We start from the raw sequence: 17,692 nt of genomic DNA, 5'->3' as shown, positions 1-17,692 counted from the left end.
TGTTTTGTGGGCGGCCGAGTTTGGGCACAGTAATGATTCACAAACAGCCATGAAGTAAATAACCATTTTTTTTTATTTGGGGAATAGTTGGCCAGGACACCAGGAGAGAGAAAATGATGAAAAGGCCCGATTTTCTTGTAAAGAGGATCACAACTGCACATCCACCTTAATATGAAATATACAGTCTAACCTCACACTGACACAATAGCAGCTTGATGTTAGCAATGACAGTGGCATTGACGTTAAAAGCAGCTTCCCGAAGCATTTATCCCAAATAGAACAAGATTTTCATTACATTCTTTCCAGTCAAGAGATTTTCTTGGAAATGTTCCAGCAGCAAACTCAGCTCATGCCCCCACCACCTGTTTTGCACAGGGATATTTAATCTGATTTATAAACAAAACCCGCAGAATAACAGGCTGATGCTTAACACTGTGCTAACAAGACACTCTGCTAACAAGTTTCCAAACTGAACAAAACTCTATCCCTATAAAAGTTACATTTCCATTGTAAATCATCAATTATCAGCGTAGACTTCCATAGCTGTACAGCAAAGAGACAGGCCATTCAATCAAACTGGTCCGTGCCAGTGTTTACTTGTAACTTTGATGATCTCTAATGTAGGTCATCGCACTTCACTCAGGGAATCATTAATAATAATCCTCGCATTTGATATAACATCTTTCCACATCATCAAGGAGTCTCAAAGCGCTTCATAGAATAGACTGTGTGATTTTGTGGGAAATCGTGGCAACCAATTTGTGCACAGCAGTGTCCCACAAACAGCTATGGAATGAGTAACCAATTGTATTTGTTGGCCAGGATTCCAGGAGAAACTCCCTTCTCTTTTCAAACAGTGCAATGGGATCTTTAACATTCAACTCGGTTTAACATCTCATCCAAAGGACGGCATTACTGACAATGCAGCACCCACCTAGCGTGGCGTTGTAGTGTTAGACTGTGTGATTCCAAGTCCCAACGTGGGGCTTGAACCCCACAACCTTCAGACTTGGAGTGCTACCACTGAGCCACGCTGACAGACAAGTGTAGTGACTATTTTTTGTAGGCGACCGCAAACTACCAAAAAACAGCTGACGGGCTTTGACACAACTAGGCTGTGCAATTAGGAATGTAACAGGTTCTCGTTAGCTCTCCTGCGGAGGTGATACTTGTCTTTTGCAATGCGGCACATCAAATCCAACCCACCAGATACACCAATGCCATGTAACATTGTTCTGCTGCAATAATGAATTATGCTATTAGATGGGATACGAGTATTTGTGTACAGCTCAACAACAGCGTCACAGTAAACAATGTGAGCAACCGTTGTGAGTCAGACATTTCCTGTGAGAATAGAAGGTTCAAGTTTATTTTGGGGTGGGGGGTGTGGGGGTGAGAAAATGTGGGTTTGATTTGGGTTTAAGCCATGACAATGGAACGGCCTGCTGTATTCCTAAAAAGGAAGCTGCCAGGCTGTTACCCCCACTCCTGCCATGTTAACTTGTAAAGATCCATTTAGTAATAAAATAACCCTTGGAATTGATATCACACCTCATCACGTCATCAAGACGTCTTAAAGAACTTCACCAGATACTCTGGAACGTGGTGTGTTTTATGGGTGAACCCGGCAGTCAGTTTGTGCTCAGCAATGTCCTGGATTGGTGCCCAGGTCCGGCTATCTGAGGGCTGAAATGCAGAGCAGGAGACTCCAGCTTCAAATCCCATTTCTCAAACTGCAAGCCCTCTCAATTAATAATATAAAAATACTGTGCTCTCCCAAGGAAAAATATATCCAATCTCTCCTCTCAGTTTCTCCCTCACTGTCCAAGATTACAAACTGCCACCCTCCAGCATCTAACCCAAGTAACCATTCTCTCTTACATAAACTAGGAGCGTTAATGAGAGCGCCTAACTGAAGGACACATGAAGGAGTTCAGTACAGGACTTGTTCAGCAATCCCCCAACTCCACACCTCCGCCACTATCCCCCTTTGGGCCGACAAGACCCTTATCCATTGCTTTGATCACCTCCAGGCTTGACTACGCCAACTCTCTGCTCGCTTCCCAACTCTTCCCTTCACAAGCTGCAGACCATCCAGAACTCTCCAGTCCGTGTCCTCCATGCACCAAAGTTTGCAAGCCTGTCATCCCCATCCTCACTGTCTCCACAGCCCCCAGAGGATAGCGTTCATCCTCACTTTTAAATCCCTCCACGGTCTTGCCCCAACCTCTGTGACCTTCTAAAACTTTACCAACCCGCTCCCTCTGCTTAAGGGACACTGGCCTGCATCAGGTCCCCTGCCCTATCCGCTCCACCATCGGGAGTTAGGCCTTCAGACTCTCTGTCCCATTCTCTGGAACTCCAGCTCAGAGTCTCTTCATCTCGCACCCTCAGACGAGGCAACTAGATCTTATCAGACAGAGCACTGGGGCTGATTCCTTCAATCCCTTCAAACCCTGACGCCTCCCTACCTTTCCAACCTGCTTACCCCCCCAACCCACTACCCGCTGCCTCCGTTCAAATGGCTCTGGCCTCCTGCTAGTCCTTTGTGCCCTCCATTCCACCATCGTGGGCCCCGCTTTCAGCCACTACCCCTCCCTGAAACTCTGAAACATTCTTCTTCTTCTGTCCCTCCATCTTCATATCGCGCCTGAAGACCTTCCTGTTTGACCATGCCTACTGCAACTTCCCCCGGCTCAGTGTCGTGCTCCACCACTGTCAAGCGCTCTGGGACACTACCCTGTGTGAAGAAAGCTATATAAAGTTGTTGTTGTTGATTACTGGCAACCCAAGTTAATTCCAGGTAAATGCAAAGTACATTGGAAAATAGTAAGGGCACTGGGTTCATTGTGACCTGAGCCAGGCTGGAAGGAAAGCACTGTGAGGCGCAATCAGAGGCCATCACAGAGGTTAAACAGCGAAACATGCCAAGGCAGAAAGAAGGCAGGTTTTTGCTTAACATCGATCAAGTTGGTAAGATCTGAAAGGATAACATCTAATGGGTCAAACAAAGCTTCATCTAATCTTGTCAGCAAGCTATTTATAGAACATATTATGCACTTCAAGAATACTTCAAAGCAATAACCTGAATAACCTAATAATATGCAGAATTAATTTACACTTCCTGACGCGAAAGGCGCTTTTTAAATGTGATTCGTTGTTGTTATTTCTCCCACAAAATATACAGTCAATTAATTTTACAATATATCCTGTAAAATGCTTTGAGACTCCTCAACAATGTGATAAGGCGCTATATCACAAGCAAGGATTATTATTATTACAAAATCATTGACTCACTCGGTAGAGCAGTAGGCTTCACCCCAGATACCTGGTGTACAACAGATCCTAACACTGCAATGAGATGTGGAAAAAAAGTGTATATAATACCTGACTTCTCTGTTGCCTCTTAAAGAATAGATTTGTTATTTTCACTACGAGCAATAAACCTGAGGTGTTGCTTTGTTTATTCACACTCTTAACCACAAAACCACACTGTGCAGTGAATTTGATCCAAGAACCATACATACTACAAAGACAGATACATCACAGGTTAGCAGCTGTTTTCTACAATGCATGCACACTTGGGAGAAAATACATTACCTAACCAGTATTTATTCCTAGCATGGACTTACAGCAGACTTTAGCAGAAATAGCTTTCCTTACTAACATGACACAAGGTAGATTCAAATAGCAGTAGAAAAAGCAACATTAACTGAGTGACATTAGATTTGCACAATTCGGTCGTGGTGTTCCTGAGCACTGACTAGAGAAGCTGCAGCTCTTCAGTCTAGAGAGGGAACCTCAGAGGAGTAAAACATCTTAAATGAGATTGAAAAGGTCAACCCAGGTCAGTACTTTAGGATGTATCATGACAATAGAACAAGAGGACACAGGTATAGAGTTGTAAAGTTTACTTTACACAGAGAGAGGATAATCAACAACTGGAACAAGTTGCCAGGGAAGGTGGTAAAAGTCAGGACACTAAACGCCTTTAAACAGCAGCTTGATGCAGTCGATGGAGGATGACAGGGTGGGTGTTACCAAGGGATAAGATCAGGTGGGCCAAAGGGCATTCGTCATCCAGATTCATCGAGTGAATGTCTGTCAGTAAAACCAGCGCCACTCAGTGAAACTAAGCCAAACAGATCCAAATCATCTTTGTTCATTGCCAGGACTGTGCTGAATTATCTGATGTAAACCAGGATGCCTTAGTGAACTTACTCAGGCTGGGCAGGACATCAGGAGATCTCTCCAGCCCTGATCATTATCCACTGACCCTGTTCAAAGGTAGAGCTACATTGGGTGAAAATATCCAAGCTATGATGGTATCCTTCAAGTCTGTCTTACGCTCAGTGTGGACTTGCGTACAGAGAACAGACAATTAGATTACATGACAGAAGATGCCTACAACTTGCCATACGCTTGTTCACAGGGGGGAGAGAATGGGAGAGAATTTGACAATAAAGGCACACTCAACACTTTAAAACAGGGAAAGAGACGAGATGACATTTATGCCCGACTAATATCTGGAGGAAATGACCTAACCTGGAACAAAGATACGATATTAACAAGTACTCTTATATAGGAGACAATTCCTTTCACATCAGGATGACTCAAAGTGTTCACAGGATTAATAATAATAATTCACTAATTTACCATAAAATGTAATGATTGTGTATTTTGTTAGGCAAACATGGCAGCCAATTTGTGCACAGAAATGTCACTCAAACAGCCATTTTATCTGGGGGGTTGTTGGCCAGGACACTGGGAAAGAGAGAGAGAGAAACTCCCTTCTCTTTTCTAAAGCGTTACTGGATCTTAACTGAGATCTTAATCTCAGACGGGGAGTGAGGTTTAACATATCATCTGAAGGACGGCGACTCTGACAATGCCTGCACCTCTAGCAGAACACTGCAGTGTCAGCGTAGACTACAGGAGTTCCTTCCCTTCTGCTAAAAAGTTAAAACCAGCTGTGTATAAACGCAGGGATTATTGTGGCGTTTCCTCATGTCCCATGTGTAACAACGTGATACAGGGAGCAGGCAACGATACTGCGATGTCTGCGCTGATGAGCTCTGCAATAAATTGATTGATCTACTCTGCACTGATTAATGTGAACACTCCACTTGCAACTTTGCTCCCAGCGCTTTGCTGGGGGTGTGAAAGGGAGAGCTGCACTGTCAGCGGGGGATATAACCACAAGCCAGCAATTCCCAACCAGGGAGTCAAAAGCCAATCACCTTAAAGTTGGCTACTGTACAGTTTGAAGCTAAGTTGACATCTCCCATGAAATGAAGCTTGATGAACACACATCATTTTGTTTCCACTTATCCACAATCCATTATTTGTACATTATTTTGCTCTGATCAGCGAATTCAAAGGCAGGGGTGGCAGTAATTTTAAAGCCACATTTACCTAGAAACCGCCCCATATTTTTAAAGTGAATGTCTCAGTTTTGGGATCACAAAATACTACATGGTGCAAGCCGGAAAGAGAAGGAGGCGACAGTTTGTAATTTCTGTGCAAAATGTCACATTTTTGAAGTGGAAATCTTTAAAAACCTGGCTAGAAAATCCGAGAGCAAAACATACCCCATATTTACACAACAAATCGATTTATTCTGACATGGAATACACACACAAACCAACTGTGCACAAGTGCACTCAAGCACACACACATACAAGCACTCACACGCGCACACACACGCACACACACACTGGGCATCCAAGGCTGAAAAGAAAGGGGGAATTGGGAGGAAAGTACAGTACTTACAAACGTCAGAGCCTGTGATACGAAAAGCAGAGTGTGCTGCGGCAGTTTAAACAGGTGGCCGTTTAAAATGTGGCGAGGGATTTCTGGTGTTCAAACCTTACGGTAACCCCTGCATCCAGATTAAGCAGTAATGTCACCCTCATTTAATACACAGGAACCTGCAAAAAATTGGCAAAAGGCACTGTTGCACAGTAAAGGTCCCAACTGGTTGAACAGTTTGCTAGTTTAAAAAGCAACACAGAAAGCAGATTAAAGGGAATTCAACCTCTCATTTGGGCCAAAGGCTCTGTCAATCTCTAATGCTTGTTAGATTTTTAAGAGTTGTTGCGATCACTGTATTTGTAGCTTTAAGTTTCAATGCTTTGATGCAAAAGGAGGAAAAGCACTTTAAGCTTGGGACACTGGAGACTTTACATCTCCTACAGCCTGGCGTTTTTTCTTAAGACGCTGACGCAGACCAGGGCAAAGCAGGGACTCTTCCCACTTGGCCTCTGTTAACCCTGAAAGCCAAAGCCCTGACAGGCAGGCTGGTCTTCATAATAATAATACTAATAATAAGAAACGTAAAGTGAATTGACTGTTTTGTGGGAGAAACGCAATAGTCAATTGCGCACAGCAGTGTCCCACAAACAGTCGTGGATTGAGTGACCAAATTATTATTATTATTTTTATGTATTGTTTTGAAGGAATTATTACGCCCGGTAAAGTGATCCGCCAATTGACTAACAGCCAGGTTCCTACTTACTGCTGGGTAAACAGGCGTGTGGAGTAAGCCCAAAATTTCGCCCAACATTTCGCCCTGCCCGAGAACAAACCCAGGTCCTCTGACGTGTGAGGTGAGTGCGCTAACCACCAAGCTACAGGACTCCATTTCAGCGTTAGCAAGAAAGCTTGCCAAACACTGCTCTCAATGGCAAGCTACGCTGCTTTAGCTGGCTAAACTCCAGCAGATACATACCCTAACGCATATTCCAGGGTCCCCAAGCCTTGGCCCTTGCTAGCCAGCACCTAATATTCTCCGGAATTAGGTAAGCAGGATGTGTCCCTCCAGGAGAGAATGAGCAAGCACTCCATTCCAGTAAATATATCCATGTGTAGGTGGGATTTATGGAATTCTCAGATTGGTTTGGATACTCTTAAGCACGATGATAAGTTCCTGCATGTGTTAAGATACCCAACTAATCCATCAAAACACAGAGAACAACACTGTATCATTGTCTGACATCCACCGCCAGACACCAGGGAACAAATTATTTCAGGAACCAGCAAAGAACACAGCAACAAATGACTGGCATCAGCTGCCTACCAAACATCAGGTGTAAATGACTTCTTTACTCCTTGTACACATAGTCCCTAAGGTGGCAAGGGCATAATATTGCAAAGCGTTTCCTACTGCTCCAATGGCCAATTCCATAGGTAGGATATGGAATTCCCTGTCGAGAGCAAATGTAATTTTTGTTTGTTGTTTGTGTTGCATCCAAGAGAGGAAAATAATGAACTAAAATGGTGACAAGGCAGCAACTGTTCCTATTTATTTATTATGTCTCCTGATATAACACTGCATGCACTATTTCTGGCAGCAGCATCAATGCAAGAATAGTGTAGCAGGAAAAATAATACAAATAATACAGATCCCGTGCATCTGATATGCGTCGTCAGGACGCTTCAAAACACCTCACAGGATTCACTGTGAAGTGGAGTGACTGTGTATTTTGTAGGCAAATGCAACAGTCAATTGGTGCAACATCCCACAAACAGCCACGGAGTGGGTGACTGATTTTATTTGGGGGATTATCGGCCAAGACAATGAGAGAGAGAAACACCCTTCTCTTCTTGAATTGATATGGGACCTTTAATATCCACCTGAACAGGCACTCAGCATCCGGTTTAACATTTCATCTGAAGGACGGCACTTCTGACAAAGCAGCACACCTCAGCACGGCATTGAAGTGTCAGTTTAGATAACGTGAAGTCCTGATGTGGGCTTAAACCCACAACCTTCTGACTCAGGCAAGAGTGTGCTACCAACTCAGCCAGGCTGACACATAGACTTTAATGTGAAAGACTTGCTTACAAGTCAATATATTGTATTCTAAACATGGTCACTTTTCTCAAAAAATATCTAATGCTGAAACGCTTTCAACCAACAACAAAAAAAACTGGACTTTGGTCGGAAGCCTTGAAACTTGCAAAATACTGCTAAAGAAAATGACTGTCTCAGGAGCAGAATTAGTTGACAATACAGCAAATCCTAACATTTTCAACTACTGAGAATTGTAACTGTCCCACATTTTACACATCTTGTGATGAGAATAATTTTTTGAGTAATATTTATTGCTGTAGTTTACATATAATTGGTAGCATGTCATAACAGGTGGGACGTCCTCCCGACGTGAAAGGCGCTCAATAAATGGAATCTTGTTGTTGTTGATTTTCTATTGCCTCTGCTATTAGCTACGATAGATGATGGAGGAGGAGAGGAATTTATGTAAGCTTGGCACTGCTGGACACACACAGTAAAGGCTCCTATTTCACTAGCAAGATTTGCTTTAAAATTACCAAGTGACAAAGTCAAAGACATGCTTCATGTTTGAACATCAAAGACATGTCTCTTAACCTACTGGTTTGTGGTGCAGCCCTGTGCAAAGCCATTGCAATAGTTTAAAGAGTATACTTTAAGCCAATGGATCACAATCATATAACAAGCTTGGACTAAATCCCAGATAAAGGAAAAAGGCCAGGAGACAATTTAATCCCCACTATTTCATCCTGGATTTTCATTCTTGAATATTTGAATCCTTAACCCAGGATTGCTTAAACACATCAAACAACGTGCACATATATTTTACACCTAAAACAGACAACTTTCAAAATATGTTACATTTGGATATTGAATCCAAACAGCAACTTCTAAGTTTGCCAGGACCTTACCTTTAATCATAAATTCGATTAACGTTGAGTAGCTTTTAAATGGTGAAGCCAGTAGAAAAAAAATGATAGCAGTTCCTTTAATATCTTAGTGCTCCCCTCCAAGGTTTGGACAGGAACACATACGGGAAACTCCTGATAACTCATCTCTCCAAGAGAAAGGAGCTCAATGACAAGTTAGGTGTATGTATAAATACACAAATAACTGCAGTCGGAATACTGATAGCACCTTGACTTAAGTAGTAGTGACAAGTTAAACCAAGGTCAAGTTTATCAGTAGGTCCTCAATGCAGAGTAATGCACATTGCCAGAAAAAGGGATTTCCAGTATTTGCGTTGACCAAAGTAATCTGTAACTTGTAAACCTTGTATACACCCTGACATAATCCTACCCAAGATATGAAAGAAGCACTACGTAGCCACCAGGTTACTTGTGTTGCATTAAGACACACACACACATACATCAGTCTGCTTTTCCCACTCCAAATACAAATGAGATCAACAGGGCAGAAGGTCCAGAAGGTGCCCTCGAGCACGAATCGCTATTGCAGTCAGCGCATTTATCTCTTTACACCTCAATTAAAACACTGCTTGGGAGTCATCTTCACTAGTGACAGACAGATGGAGTTATGGTGACTTTAAAAGAGGGACTCTCACCACTTCAGCTGGGTGTATGTTAATTTAGTTCCCTCATACCGCTGTCAATTCCTCTCCAAGTCATTGCCCCCTGATGTCTTCAGCACTCACTGTTTAAACAAAGATTAAAAAGAAAGGAGATACAAAAAAAATCAAAGGGATGTCAAAGTTAAGCCTAATCCTTTTTAGTTGGTTGATTTTATTTTAAAAGGGGTCCTGATGGTGAGACACCCTCTTTAAGTTTGGAGAAACACTGAGGTATAACACTTAGTGCACAAACAATCAGTAAATGTTACATCACAGAGAAACGCTTTCCCAACACATACCCTCCATATAACTGCCGTGTGCGGAATTAGATGGAGAAGAATGGATGCTCAGGAGTGACTACAAGTAGTAATCCAGTTGAGTTCAGTTAAGATATTAAAGTTTTATTGTTACGGTTAACATTACAAACTCTTGCTCATAAAACTGTCCTGATATTAGATTTCAGTCTTGAGTATTTTAAAATAACAATTCACATTATGATTTCATTCAGGCAAGTTTTTTTGCCAGCAATGACTCAATGTGAACACCAATTGCCAGAGTCATGATGTGTGACGATTTCTGATCCTGTTGTTTCCAACTTAAAAGTTGTGTTAAAAAAATAAAAGAAAATTTTGTTCAACATCAGATTTACGAGAAAGACAAAAATAACTTCTAAAACTCATTTCTTTACAGAGAAGCATCCTGGCTTTAATATCGCTTTTGTACTCCCTCCTACTTTAGGCTGATTGGGTAGCGTACATTAAGGGGATGGAGCAAGAGATGCTCTATTTATTTAATTCAGCGGGGCAGTAGCTTTGAAACCCTTCAACCGTGGAAGAGTACTGCATATATTTACAGTACAGAAGAAGGCCATTCGGCCCATTGGGATGTGTTGGTTAATTGCACAGGAAGATGGCAGACCCCGGAACAGGTCTGGGGCAAGAATTAATAATAATACTTGCATTTGATATAGCGCCTTATCATCTCAAAGTGCTTCACAGAATAAAGTGAATCAACTGTATATTTTGTGGGCAAAACACAGCAGCCAATTGCGCACAGCGGTGACCCACAGTTGTGGATTGAGCGACCAAATTATTACTATTTACTGTTTCAGGGATTATTATCCCCAGAAAAATGATCCGCCAATCGACTAATAACTGGGTTCTGACTTACTGCTGGGGAACCGTGCATGTGTGTGGAGTAAGGAAACTTGCCTCAGGTTTGGCCCTGACTGAGAATCGAACCCAGGTCCTCTCGCTTGCCAGGCGAGTGCTCTAACCACCTAGAGGATTGGCCGATGGGGACCGTCAGGACACATCTGGGAATTGGGCAGACTCAGGAACAAGTCTGGGGCAGGAATTCCTGACTAGAACGGCAGAATTACTTGATACCCCATCACATCTCTTTACCCCTCAACTGTGATCCTGAAACACAGGGGAATAAGGCTTCTGAGTCTTTCCTTCCTCATGTCCTGAGATGTCCCCCTGGACCCGCCCTCCTGAACCACCTCTAAGCCTTCTTATTGGTAGAGCAACGCTTAAACCCGCCCTCTCTCTCTGAGTGACGTGTCGAGCAGCCAATCGGTGCGCTGCACACCGTCACTCAAGGAAGGGCGGGTTGAGCGTCCATCAGCCCTCCTATTGGCTTGACCCGCCGTCAATCACCCACCCACCCACCCTCCGTCAACCAGTCTCTTACTGGTTGGTCAATCCCGCTATCAATCAGCCGACCGACGCGGCTATGATTGGCCGCTCGCGAACGCCGCCCCCTACCCAGGCTGTTGATTGGCCGAACGGCCGGTGTCGATCACACAAAGCCGCTACCATTGGCCGATGGGGATCGTCAATCACTAAATTGGTCCCGCCCTCCCAGCCCCCCCCGGCGAGTCCGGTATCGACAACCGACGGTTTTAAGGCCTCGGCCTCAAGGCTTTGCTTTGCCGCGCGCCGAGGGGGAAAGGGGGTTGGCTTACCGTCCCGGGATGTGCCCATCAGCTGGTCCAGCATGGCTCGCATCTGGGCCTGAGCCGACATCTTCCCGCCTCTCCTCTCCCTCTGAGGGGAGGGGTTTACGTTGGGTGGTGGGGGGGGGGGAGGAAGGGGGTATTTGTATATTTCTTTTCTCTTCCCCTCGACGACCGACGGCAGCACTGTCTGTGTGTGTGTGTGTGTGTGTGTGCGGTTAGTGACGGGCTGTCGCTGGTCCCTGTCAGCCTCTCTCGGCGGCCTCGGGGGTCTGTCGCTCTCTCTCCGCCGCTCGAGTTCCGGCGGCTCCTTCGTCTCGAAGCGGTTTTCCCGGAACTGACGTCACACTCCGCGACCAACGGCATCCGCTCGTGACGGCCGGAAGGAACCAAGTTCGAACTTTGCGGGCGGGGCGGGAGCAGCACGTGACCACCGTCAATGGCGTGGCTCACTTAAAGGGGAAGTGCTCCCGACCTTCCCAACCACCTGTTGGTCTTAAAGGGTCTGTTAATCCCCGTCCGTCACTGAAAAACACTCAGAAACGACCTTTCTTGGAGTGGGTGAATGCCGCAGTGTGGGCGAGGCCGCGGCTCAGGCCGCCACGTGGGGTGGTGATGCGGTGCCAATGACGGAGACTTGGCTCAAACAAGGGCCGGAATGGGGGCTGAGGATTCCTGACTGCAATGTACTCGGGAGGGATCGGGAAGGGGAAAGAGGATGTGGGAGTGTGGCAATGTTGACTAAAGACACCATTAGGCCCTGGAAAGGGACGATGTGCCCGTGGGGTCCGGGTACAGAATCTATTTGGTTAGAGTTAAGGAGCAGAAAAGGAGCTGTTACTGTTCGGTGTATACTATAGACCACCAAATAGTGGGAAGGAGAGACGAACAAATCTGCATCAGATTTCAGAAAGATGCAAAACCAATAGAGTAATGATAATGGGGGACTTCAATTATCCGAACATAGACTGACAAACAGTGTGAGGGGTAAAGGGGGGAAGGATTCCTGAAGTGTGTGCAGGGTAACTTTCTGGATCAGTATGTTTCCAGTCTAATGAGGAAGGAAGCAGTGCTGGATCTGGCTCTGGGGCATGAAGTGGGGCAAGTGGCCAATTGACTAACATCCGGGTTCCTACTTCCTTAGATAAACAGAGACATGTGGAATAAGGAAACCTGTCTAAGGTTTTGCCCTGTCCGGGAATCAAACCCAGGTCCTCTCCACCAAACTACAGGATTCCAGAAGTCACACCCTGCCCGCCACTTTTGAACTTCTGAGCCTGGACCTACATTACCCACCCCACCCCCATGATGATCCACACTGAAGAGCTGACCATGCCACGCTGTCCCTCCACCCCCGATCGCTCTTAGTTTCAGTGTGCAAATTTTGGCTACATCCCTCAACCCAAAATGCTTCACCATAATGACCTCTGCTCCAGTCTGTGAATCCTCTGTCAGGCCCACTGTGGCAGATACAGCCATTCTCGCTGCAAGGTCAACCTCTCCTCCCTCATCCACATCCCCACCCTCCTTTTCAATCCTACCTCCCCCACCCCATCTTCCACCGTCAACTGTCCCCTCCACATTGGCCTACAAAATGTCCGCTCCTTCTCCAATAAAATATACATCATCGTCATTACCTCATTGTCAATGAAAACATCGATTATCTCACCGAAACCTGGGTCACCCCAGGTGATACCTTCCCCCTGACCAAGGCCACACTACCCGGCTACACCATCAGCTCAAAAGTGAAGCCCACCACCTGCTCCCTCGACCCATCACCACCCCACTACTCACCTCCTAGCTCCACCTCCTGGGCCCTCTTTTTAAATACATCAACCTCACCTTATCCACTCGCATTGTTCTCACCCCCTAAAAACAGCTGTCATCACCCCCAAAAAAACCTTCCCTGGACCCATCCCTACTTCCCAGCTATCTCCCCATCTCCAACCTCCCATTTCTTTCCAAGGCCCTGGAAGAAGTCGTCACATCCCAGCTTAGCTCCTTCCTTTGTGGGACTGGTTTGAATCCTACCTCTCCCACCTTCTCCAGTTTGTCGCCACTAATGGTTTCTCCTCCAGTTCCCACAACATCACATGTGGTGTTCCTTGGTGCTCTGTCCTTGACCCGTTCTTTTTCAGTATTTATATACTCCCTCTTGGTGACATCATATGCAGACATAGGGTCAACTTCCACAGGTATGTGGATGGCACCCAACTCTATCTCTCTTGACTCCAGGATCACTGTTGTCCTCACAGACTGCCTGTCGGATATCAATTCCTGGATGAGAGCTAACTTTGAAGAAGACCTGCTCCCTATCCCCCACCTTCAGCCACTCTGCCTACACCCTCTGGAACTCCATCCCGCAATCCCTGTGCCTTGCCCCCGCTCTTGCCTCCTTCGAGACCCGTCTCAAGACCCTCCTCTTCAATCATGCTTTTGGTTCGCCTCCTTGCCCCCTGCCTGATTCCAACCCCCCGCTCGGGTCCAAAAAACTGATTGTCCAGCACTTTGGGACCTCCTCCTGACATGGAAAGCGCTGCACAAACGTAATTTTGTGTTGTAGTGTATAAAGTACCCCTTCGCTTTCCACACGAGGACAGCACTTACTATGCTATACCTGTCAAATCATTGTCTGCAGTGAGGTCGTGCCACTGCCCACACTATCAGAGCTCTCTCTAACCTGCTCAATCTTGTTTTAAGTGCTCTGAGACGCTACCCTGCGTTCCCAATGAACAGTAGTAGAGGTCTCAGCATGGCTCAATCGCTCGTTCTCGCCTCTGAGTCAGGACATTGTGGGTTCAAGTCCCACGTCAGAGACTTTTGAACTCAGTCTATACTGACGCTCCGCTGGGGGCAGAGAGAGAGTCACATTGTCAGAAATGCCGTCTTTTAAATGAGACGTTAAACCTCACTCCCCGTTTGTGCCCTGTTCAGGATGGATGTCAAAGATCTCCCACGGCGCTGTCAGAAAGAAGAAGGAAGTTTCTCTGTCCCTGTGTCCTGGCCGACAGATAAAAACTTTCAAGGCGCATCTCAAGACCTTGCTCTTTGGCCACCTTTTTGGTGATTTCCCCCTCTCCCCGGCTAGCACCCAACCCTGGTGCCCAACCAGGACTGTCCACGCCCTGTCCACTCCTTTTGACATTTAGGCAGAATCCTTACTAGCATTCAACAACAACAACAAGATTGCATTTATAGAGCGCCTTTCACGTCGGGAGGAGGACAGTTGGCAAGGCACTGGACAGTTGGGTCAGGACCCGAGGAGGGGGGAAATGGTCAGGGTGAGTGGAGGGAAAGGAGGGAGTGAGGAGGGGGTAGAGAGTCGAGAGGGGAGCTGAAGGCTGAAGGTCAAAGAGAAAGGTTTTGAGACCGGCCTTGAAGGAGGAAAGGGAGGAAGCGGCGAAGGCACTGGGGATGGAGTTCCAGAGCCTCGGGGCTGAGAGGCTGAAGGCCACCGATGGTAGGGCGGTTGGGGCGGGGGACGTGGAGCAGACCGGAGCCAGAGGGACGGAGGGTACGGACAGGTAAGTAGGGGGATAGTAGGTCGGAGAGGTAGGAGGGAGCGAGGCCGGGAATGGCCTTGTAGGTGAGGATGAGGATCTTGAATTCCCCTCTCGACTCTCTTTCCCCTCCTCGCTCCCTCCCTTCCCTCCCCTCACCCTGACCATTTCCCCCCAATGCTCGGGTCATGACCCAACTGTGCAGCGCCTTGGGACGTCCTCCTGACGTGAAAGGTGCTTTATAAATGGAATCTTGTTGTTGTTGTTGAATTCGATCCTCTGGGGGATGGGGAGCCAGTGGAGGCGAGTGAGGGTGGGAGTGAGGGTGAGGGTGTTAGCGAGGGCGAGGGTGGGAGTGAGGGCGAGGGTGAGGGTGGGAGTGAGAGGGAGGGTGAGGGCGAGGGTGGGAGTGATGTGGGCGCAGTGTCTGGTGTGGGACAGTACACGAGCTGCAGAGTTCTGGATGACCTGCAGTGTGGAGGGAGGTGGCGGGAAGGCCGACGAGGAGAGAGTTCCCATAGTCCGGCCTTGAGGGGATAAAGGTGTGGACCAGAGTTTCAGCCGCGTGAGGGGTGAGGTAATGCCGTAGTCTCTGGCGATGTTCCGGAGGTGATGGAAGGCGGTGCCAGTTGTGGTGCGGATGTGAGGGAGAAAGGACAGCTCAGGGTCGAGGGGAACCCCGAGGTTCCTGATGGCTTTGAGAGGTGGAGAGTGCGGAGCTGATGCTGTCAGCGCCTGAGGTGCGGAGGCGCTGACGTGAGCCAATCAGGAGGGCCTCAGTTTTACGTACGTTGACCTGAAGAAAGTTGTCTCTCGTCAGGACTCGATGTCGGACAGACAGCTGTCAGGACATTGGGGGTCGTGGAGTTGAGGGTAGAGGAGGAAAGGTAAGAGTTGGGTGTCATCCGCATACATGTGGGAGTGAACCCCATGTCTGCGGATGATGTCACCACAGGGGGAGCATATAGAGGGTGAAGAGGAGGGGACTGAATGGCCTCCTCCTGCTCCTACGTGTTATGTTATGTTATTCCGTGCCTCGTTTTCCTTATTCTCTTAATATAACTGAACAACTTTTTATTGTTATCCTTCCATCTCTTGCCATGTTCAGGTCAAAATGTTTCTTTGCCATTCTGATGCCTTTCGTACAATCCTGACAATGAGTCCGTCCTTCCTCTGTGCCATTTACCTTCATGGCCTTAAATGCCTTTTATTTCCTCTTTCTGAGTTGTTTTGTGGCCCTGTCTCCACAGACTGATTCTGTCCCCGAGGGACTGCAGAGAGAAATCAGAAGCATTGGGGAATATAATCCCACACACACAACCTGCATTTACACACACAGCACCTTCCCCGCAGTGAGGATATTTCACAGCACTTTACAGAGCTGAGGGGTATTGAGGAAGAAAACTCCCTGAGTGTCTGTGTAGTGTTAATGGAGCAGAGGTTGGGATTAGAGTAGAGAGCTCTACTCCAGTAGCCTCACCCAGTGCTGTGACAACAGTAATGATACTTGCATTTGATACAGCAATTAATCACATCATTGAGACGTCTCAAAGCGCTTCACGGGATACACTGTACAGTCTCTTGACTGTGTGCTTTGTGGGTGTTTAAGCAATTTAAACAAAGCCGTTTACTGCTCCAGTGGTTTATTGAAATAAAAATGACAGAAGTAGAGTTTAAAAAACCTTTTCAAATTCCCTTTTCCTGGTGTCAGTCTGTGTGCATTCATCCGGGACCTGTGTGTGTGTTTCTGTATGATCTGGTCCCCCCCCCCCCCCCCCCACCCCGCACCCCCACCCCCCCCCCCCCCACCCCCCCCCGCACCCCCACCCCCCCCCCCCCACCCCCCTGGGATCGGGTGAGCTCTGGGTGAGGTGTGGGTGGGGTTACTTGACGCGGTACAGGACCTTGCGCTGTGCTCGGTGCTGGAGTTCTCCGCGGCGCAGCATCAGGTGCAGGACCTTGATGATGGAGTGTTCCGGGTACTTCTGTGAAGAGAAAGCGAGAGCAACCGGTCAGTCAGCCAATCAGAGAGAGCAACCGGTCAGTCATCCAATCAGAGAGAGCAACCGGTCAGTCAGCCAATCAGAGAGAGCAACCGGTCAGTCAGCCAATCAGAGAGAGCAACCGGTCAGTCAGCCAATCAGAGAGAGCAACCGGCAGTCAGTCAGCCAATCAGAGAGAGCAACCGGTCAGTCAGCCAATCAGAGAGAGCAACCGGTCAGTCAGCCAATCAGAGAGAGCAACCGGTCAGTCAGCCAATCAGAGAGAGCAACCGGTCAGTCAGCCAATCAGAGAGAGCAACCGGTCAGTCATCCAATCAGAGAGAGCAACCGGTCAGTCAGCCAATCAGAGAGAGCAACCGGTCAGTCAGCCAATCAGAGAGAGCAACCGGTCAGTCAGCCAATCAGAGAGAGCAACCGGTCAGTCATCCAATCAGAGAGAGCAACCGGTCAGTCAGCCAATCAGAGAGAGCAACCGGTCAGTCAGCCAATCAGAGAGAGCAACCGGTCAGTCAGCCAATCAGAGAGAGCAAACCCGGTCAGTCAGCCAATCAGAGAGAAAGCAACCGGTCAGTCAGCCAATCAGAGAGAGCAACCGGTCAGTCAGCCAATCAGAGAGAGCAACCGGTCAGTCAGCCAATCAGAGAGAGCAACCGGTCAGTCAGCCAATCAGAGAGAGCAACCGGTCAGTCAGCCAATCAGAGAGAGCGACTGGTCAGTCAGCCAATCAGAGAGTGACTTGTCAGTCAGCCAATCAGAAGAGAGCAACGGTCTAGTCAAGGCCAAATCAGAGAGAGAGTCAATCAGCGCAGATCAGAAGAGCAACCGGTCAGTCAGCCAATCAGAGAGAGCAACTGGTCAGTCAGCCAA

The 17,692-nt window shown here is 47.2% G+C and overlaps 1 protein-coding gene across 3 annotated transcripts in view; it reads right to left on the bottom strand.

Annotated features, from left to right (window-relative positions):
- Window positions 1-11,434, bottom strand: part of LOC103191117 (putative RNA-binding protein Luc7-like 2) — a 34,399-nt gene extending 22,965 nt beyond the window's left edge. For 2 of the 3 annotated variants that reach the window (XM_007912069.2, XM_007912071.2), the window contains exon 1: window positions 11,332-11,434. In XM_007912069.2, coding sequence (XP_007910260.1) covers window positions 11,332-11,392 — 61 coding nt within the window. In that variant the 5' untranslated portion in view covers window positions 11,393-11,434. Of the gene's footprint in view, window positions 1-9,395; window positions 9,436-11,331 lie in introns of those variants that run through there. The other variant, XM_042344910.1, reaches the window with a different exon arrangement.
- Window positions 11,435-17,692: the final 6,258 nt, after the last annotated feature.

This window comes from Callorhinchus milii, unplaced genomic scaffold (assembly GCF_018977255.1).
Source record: "Callorhinchus milii isolate IMCB2004 unplaced genomic scaffold, IMCB_Cmil_1.0 Scaffold31, whole genome shotgun sequence".
Classification (NCBI taxonomy): Eukaryota; Metazoa; Chordata; class Chondrichthyes; order Chimaeriformes; family Callorhinchidae; genus Callorhinchus; species Callorhinchus milii.
This window is presented reverse-complemented; position numbering and strand designations above follow the sequence as displayed.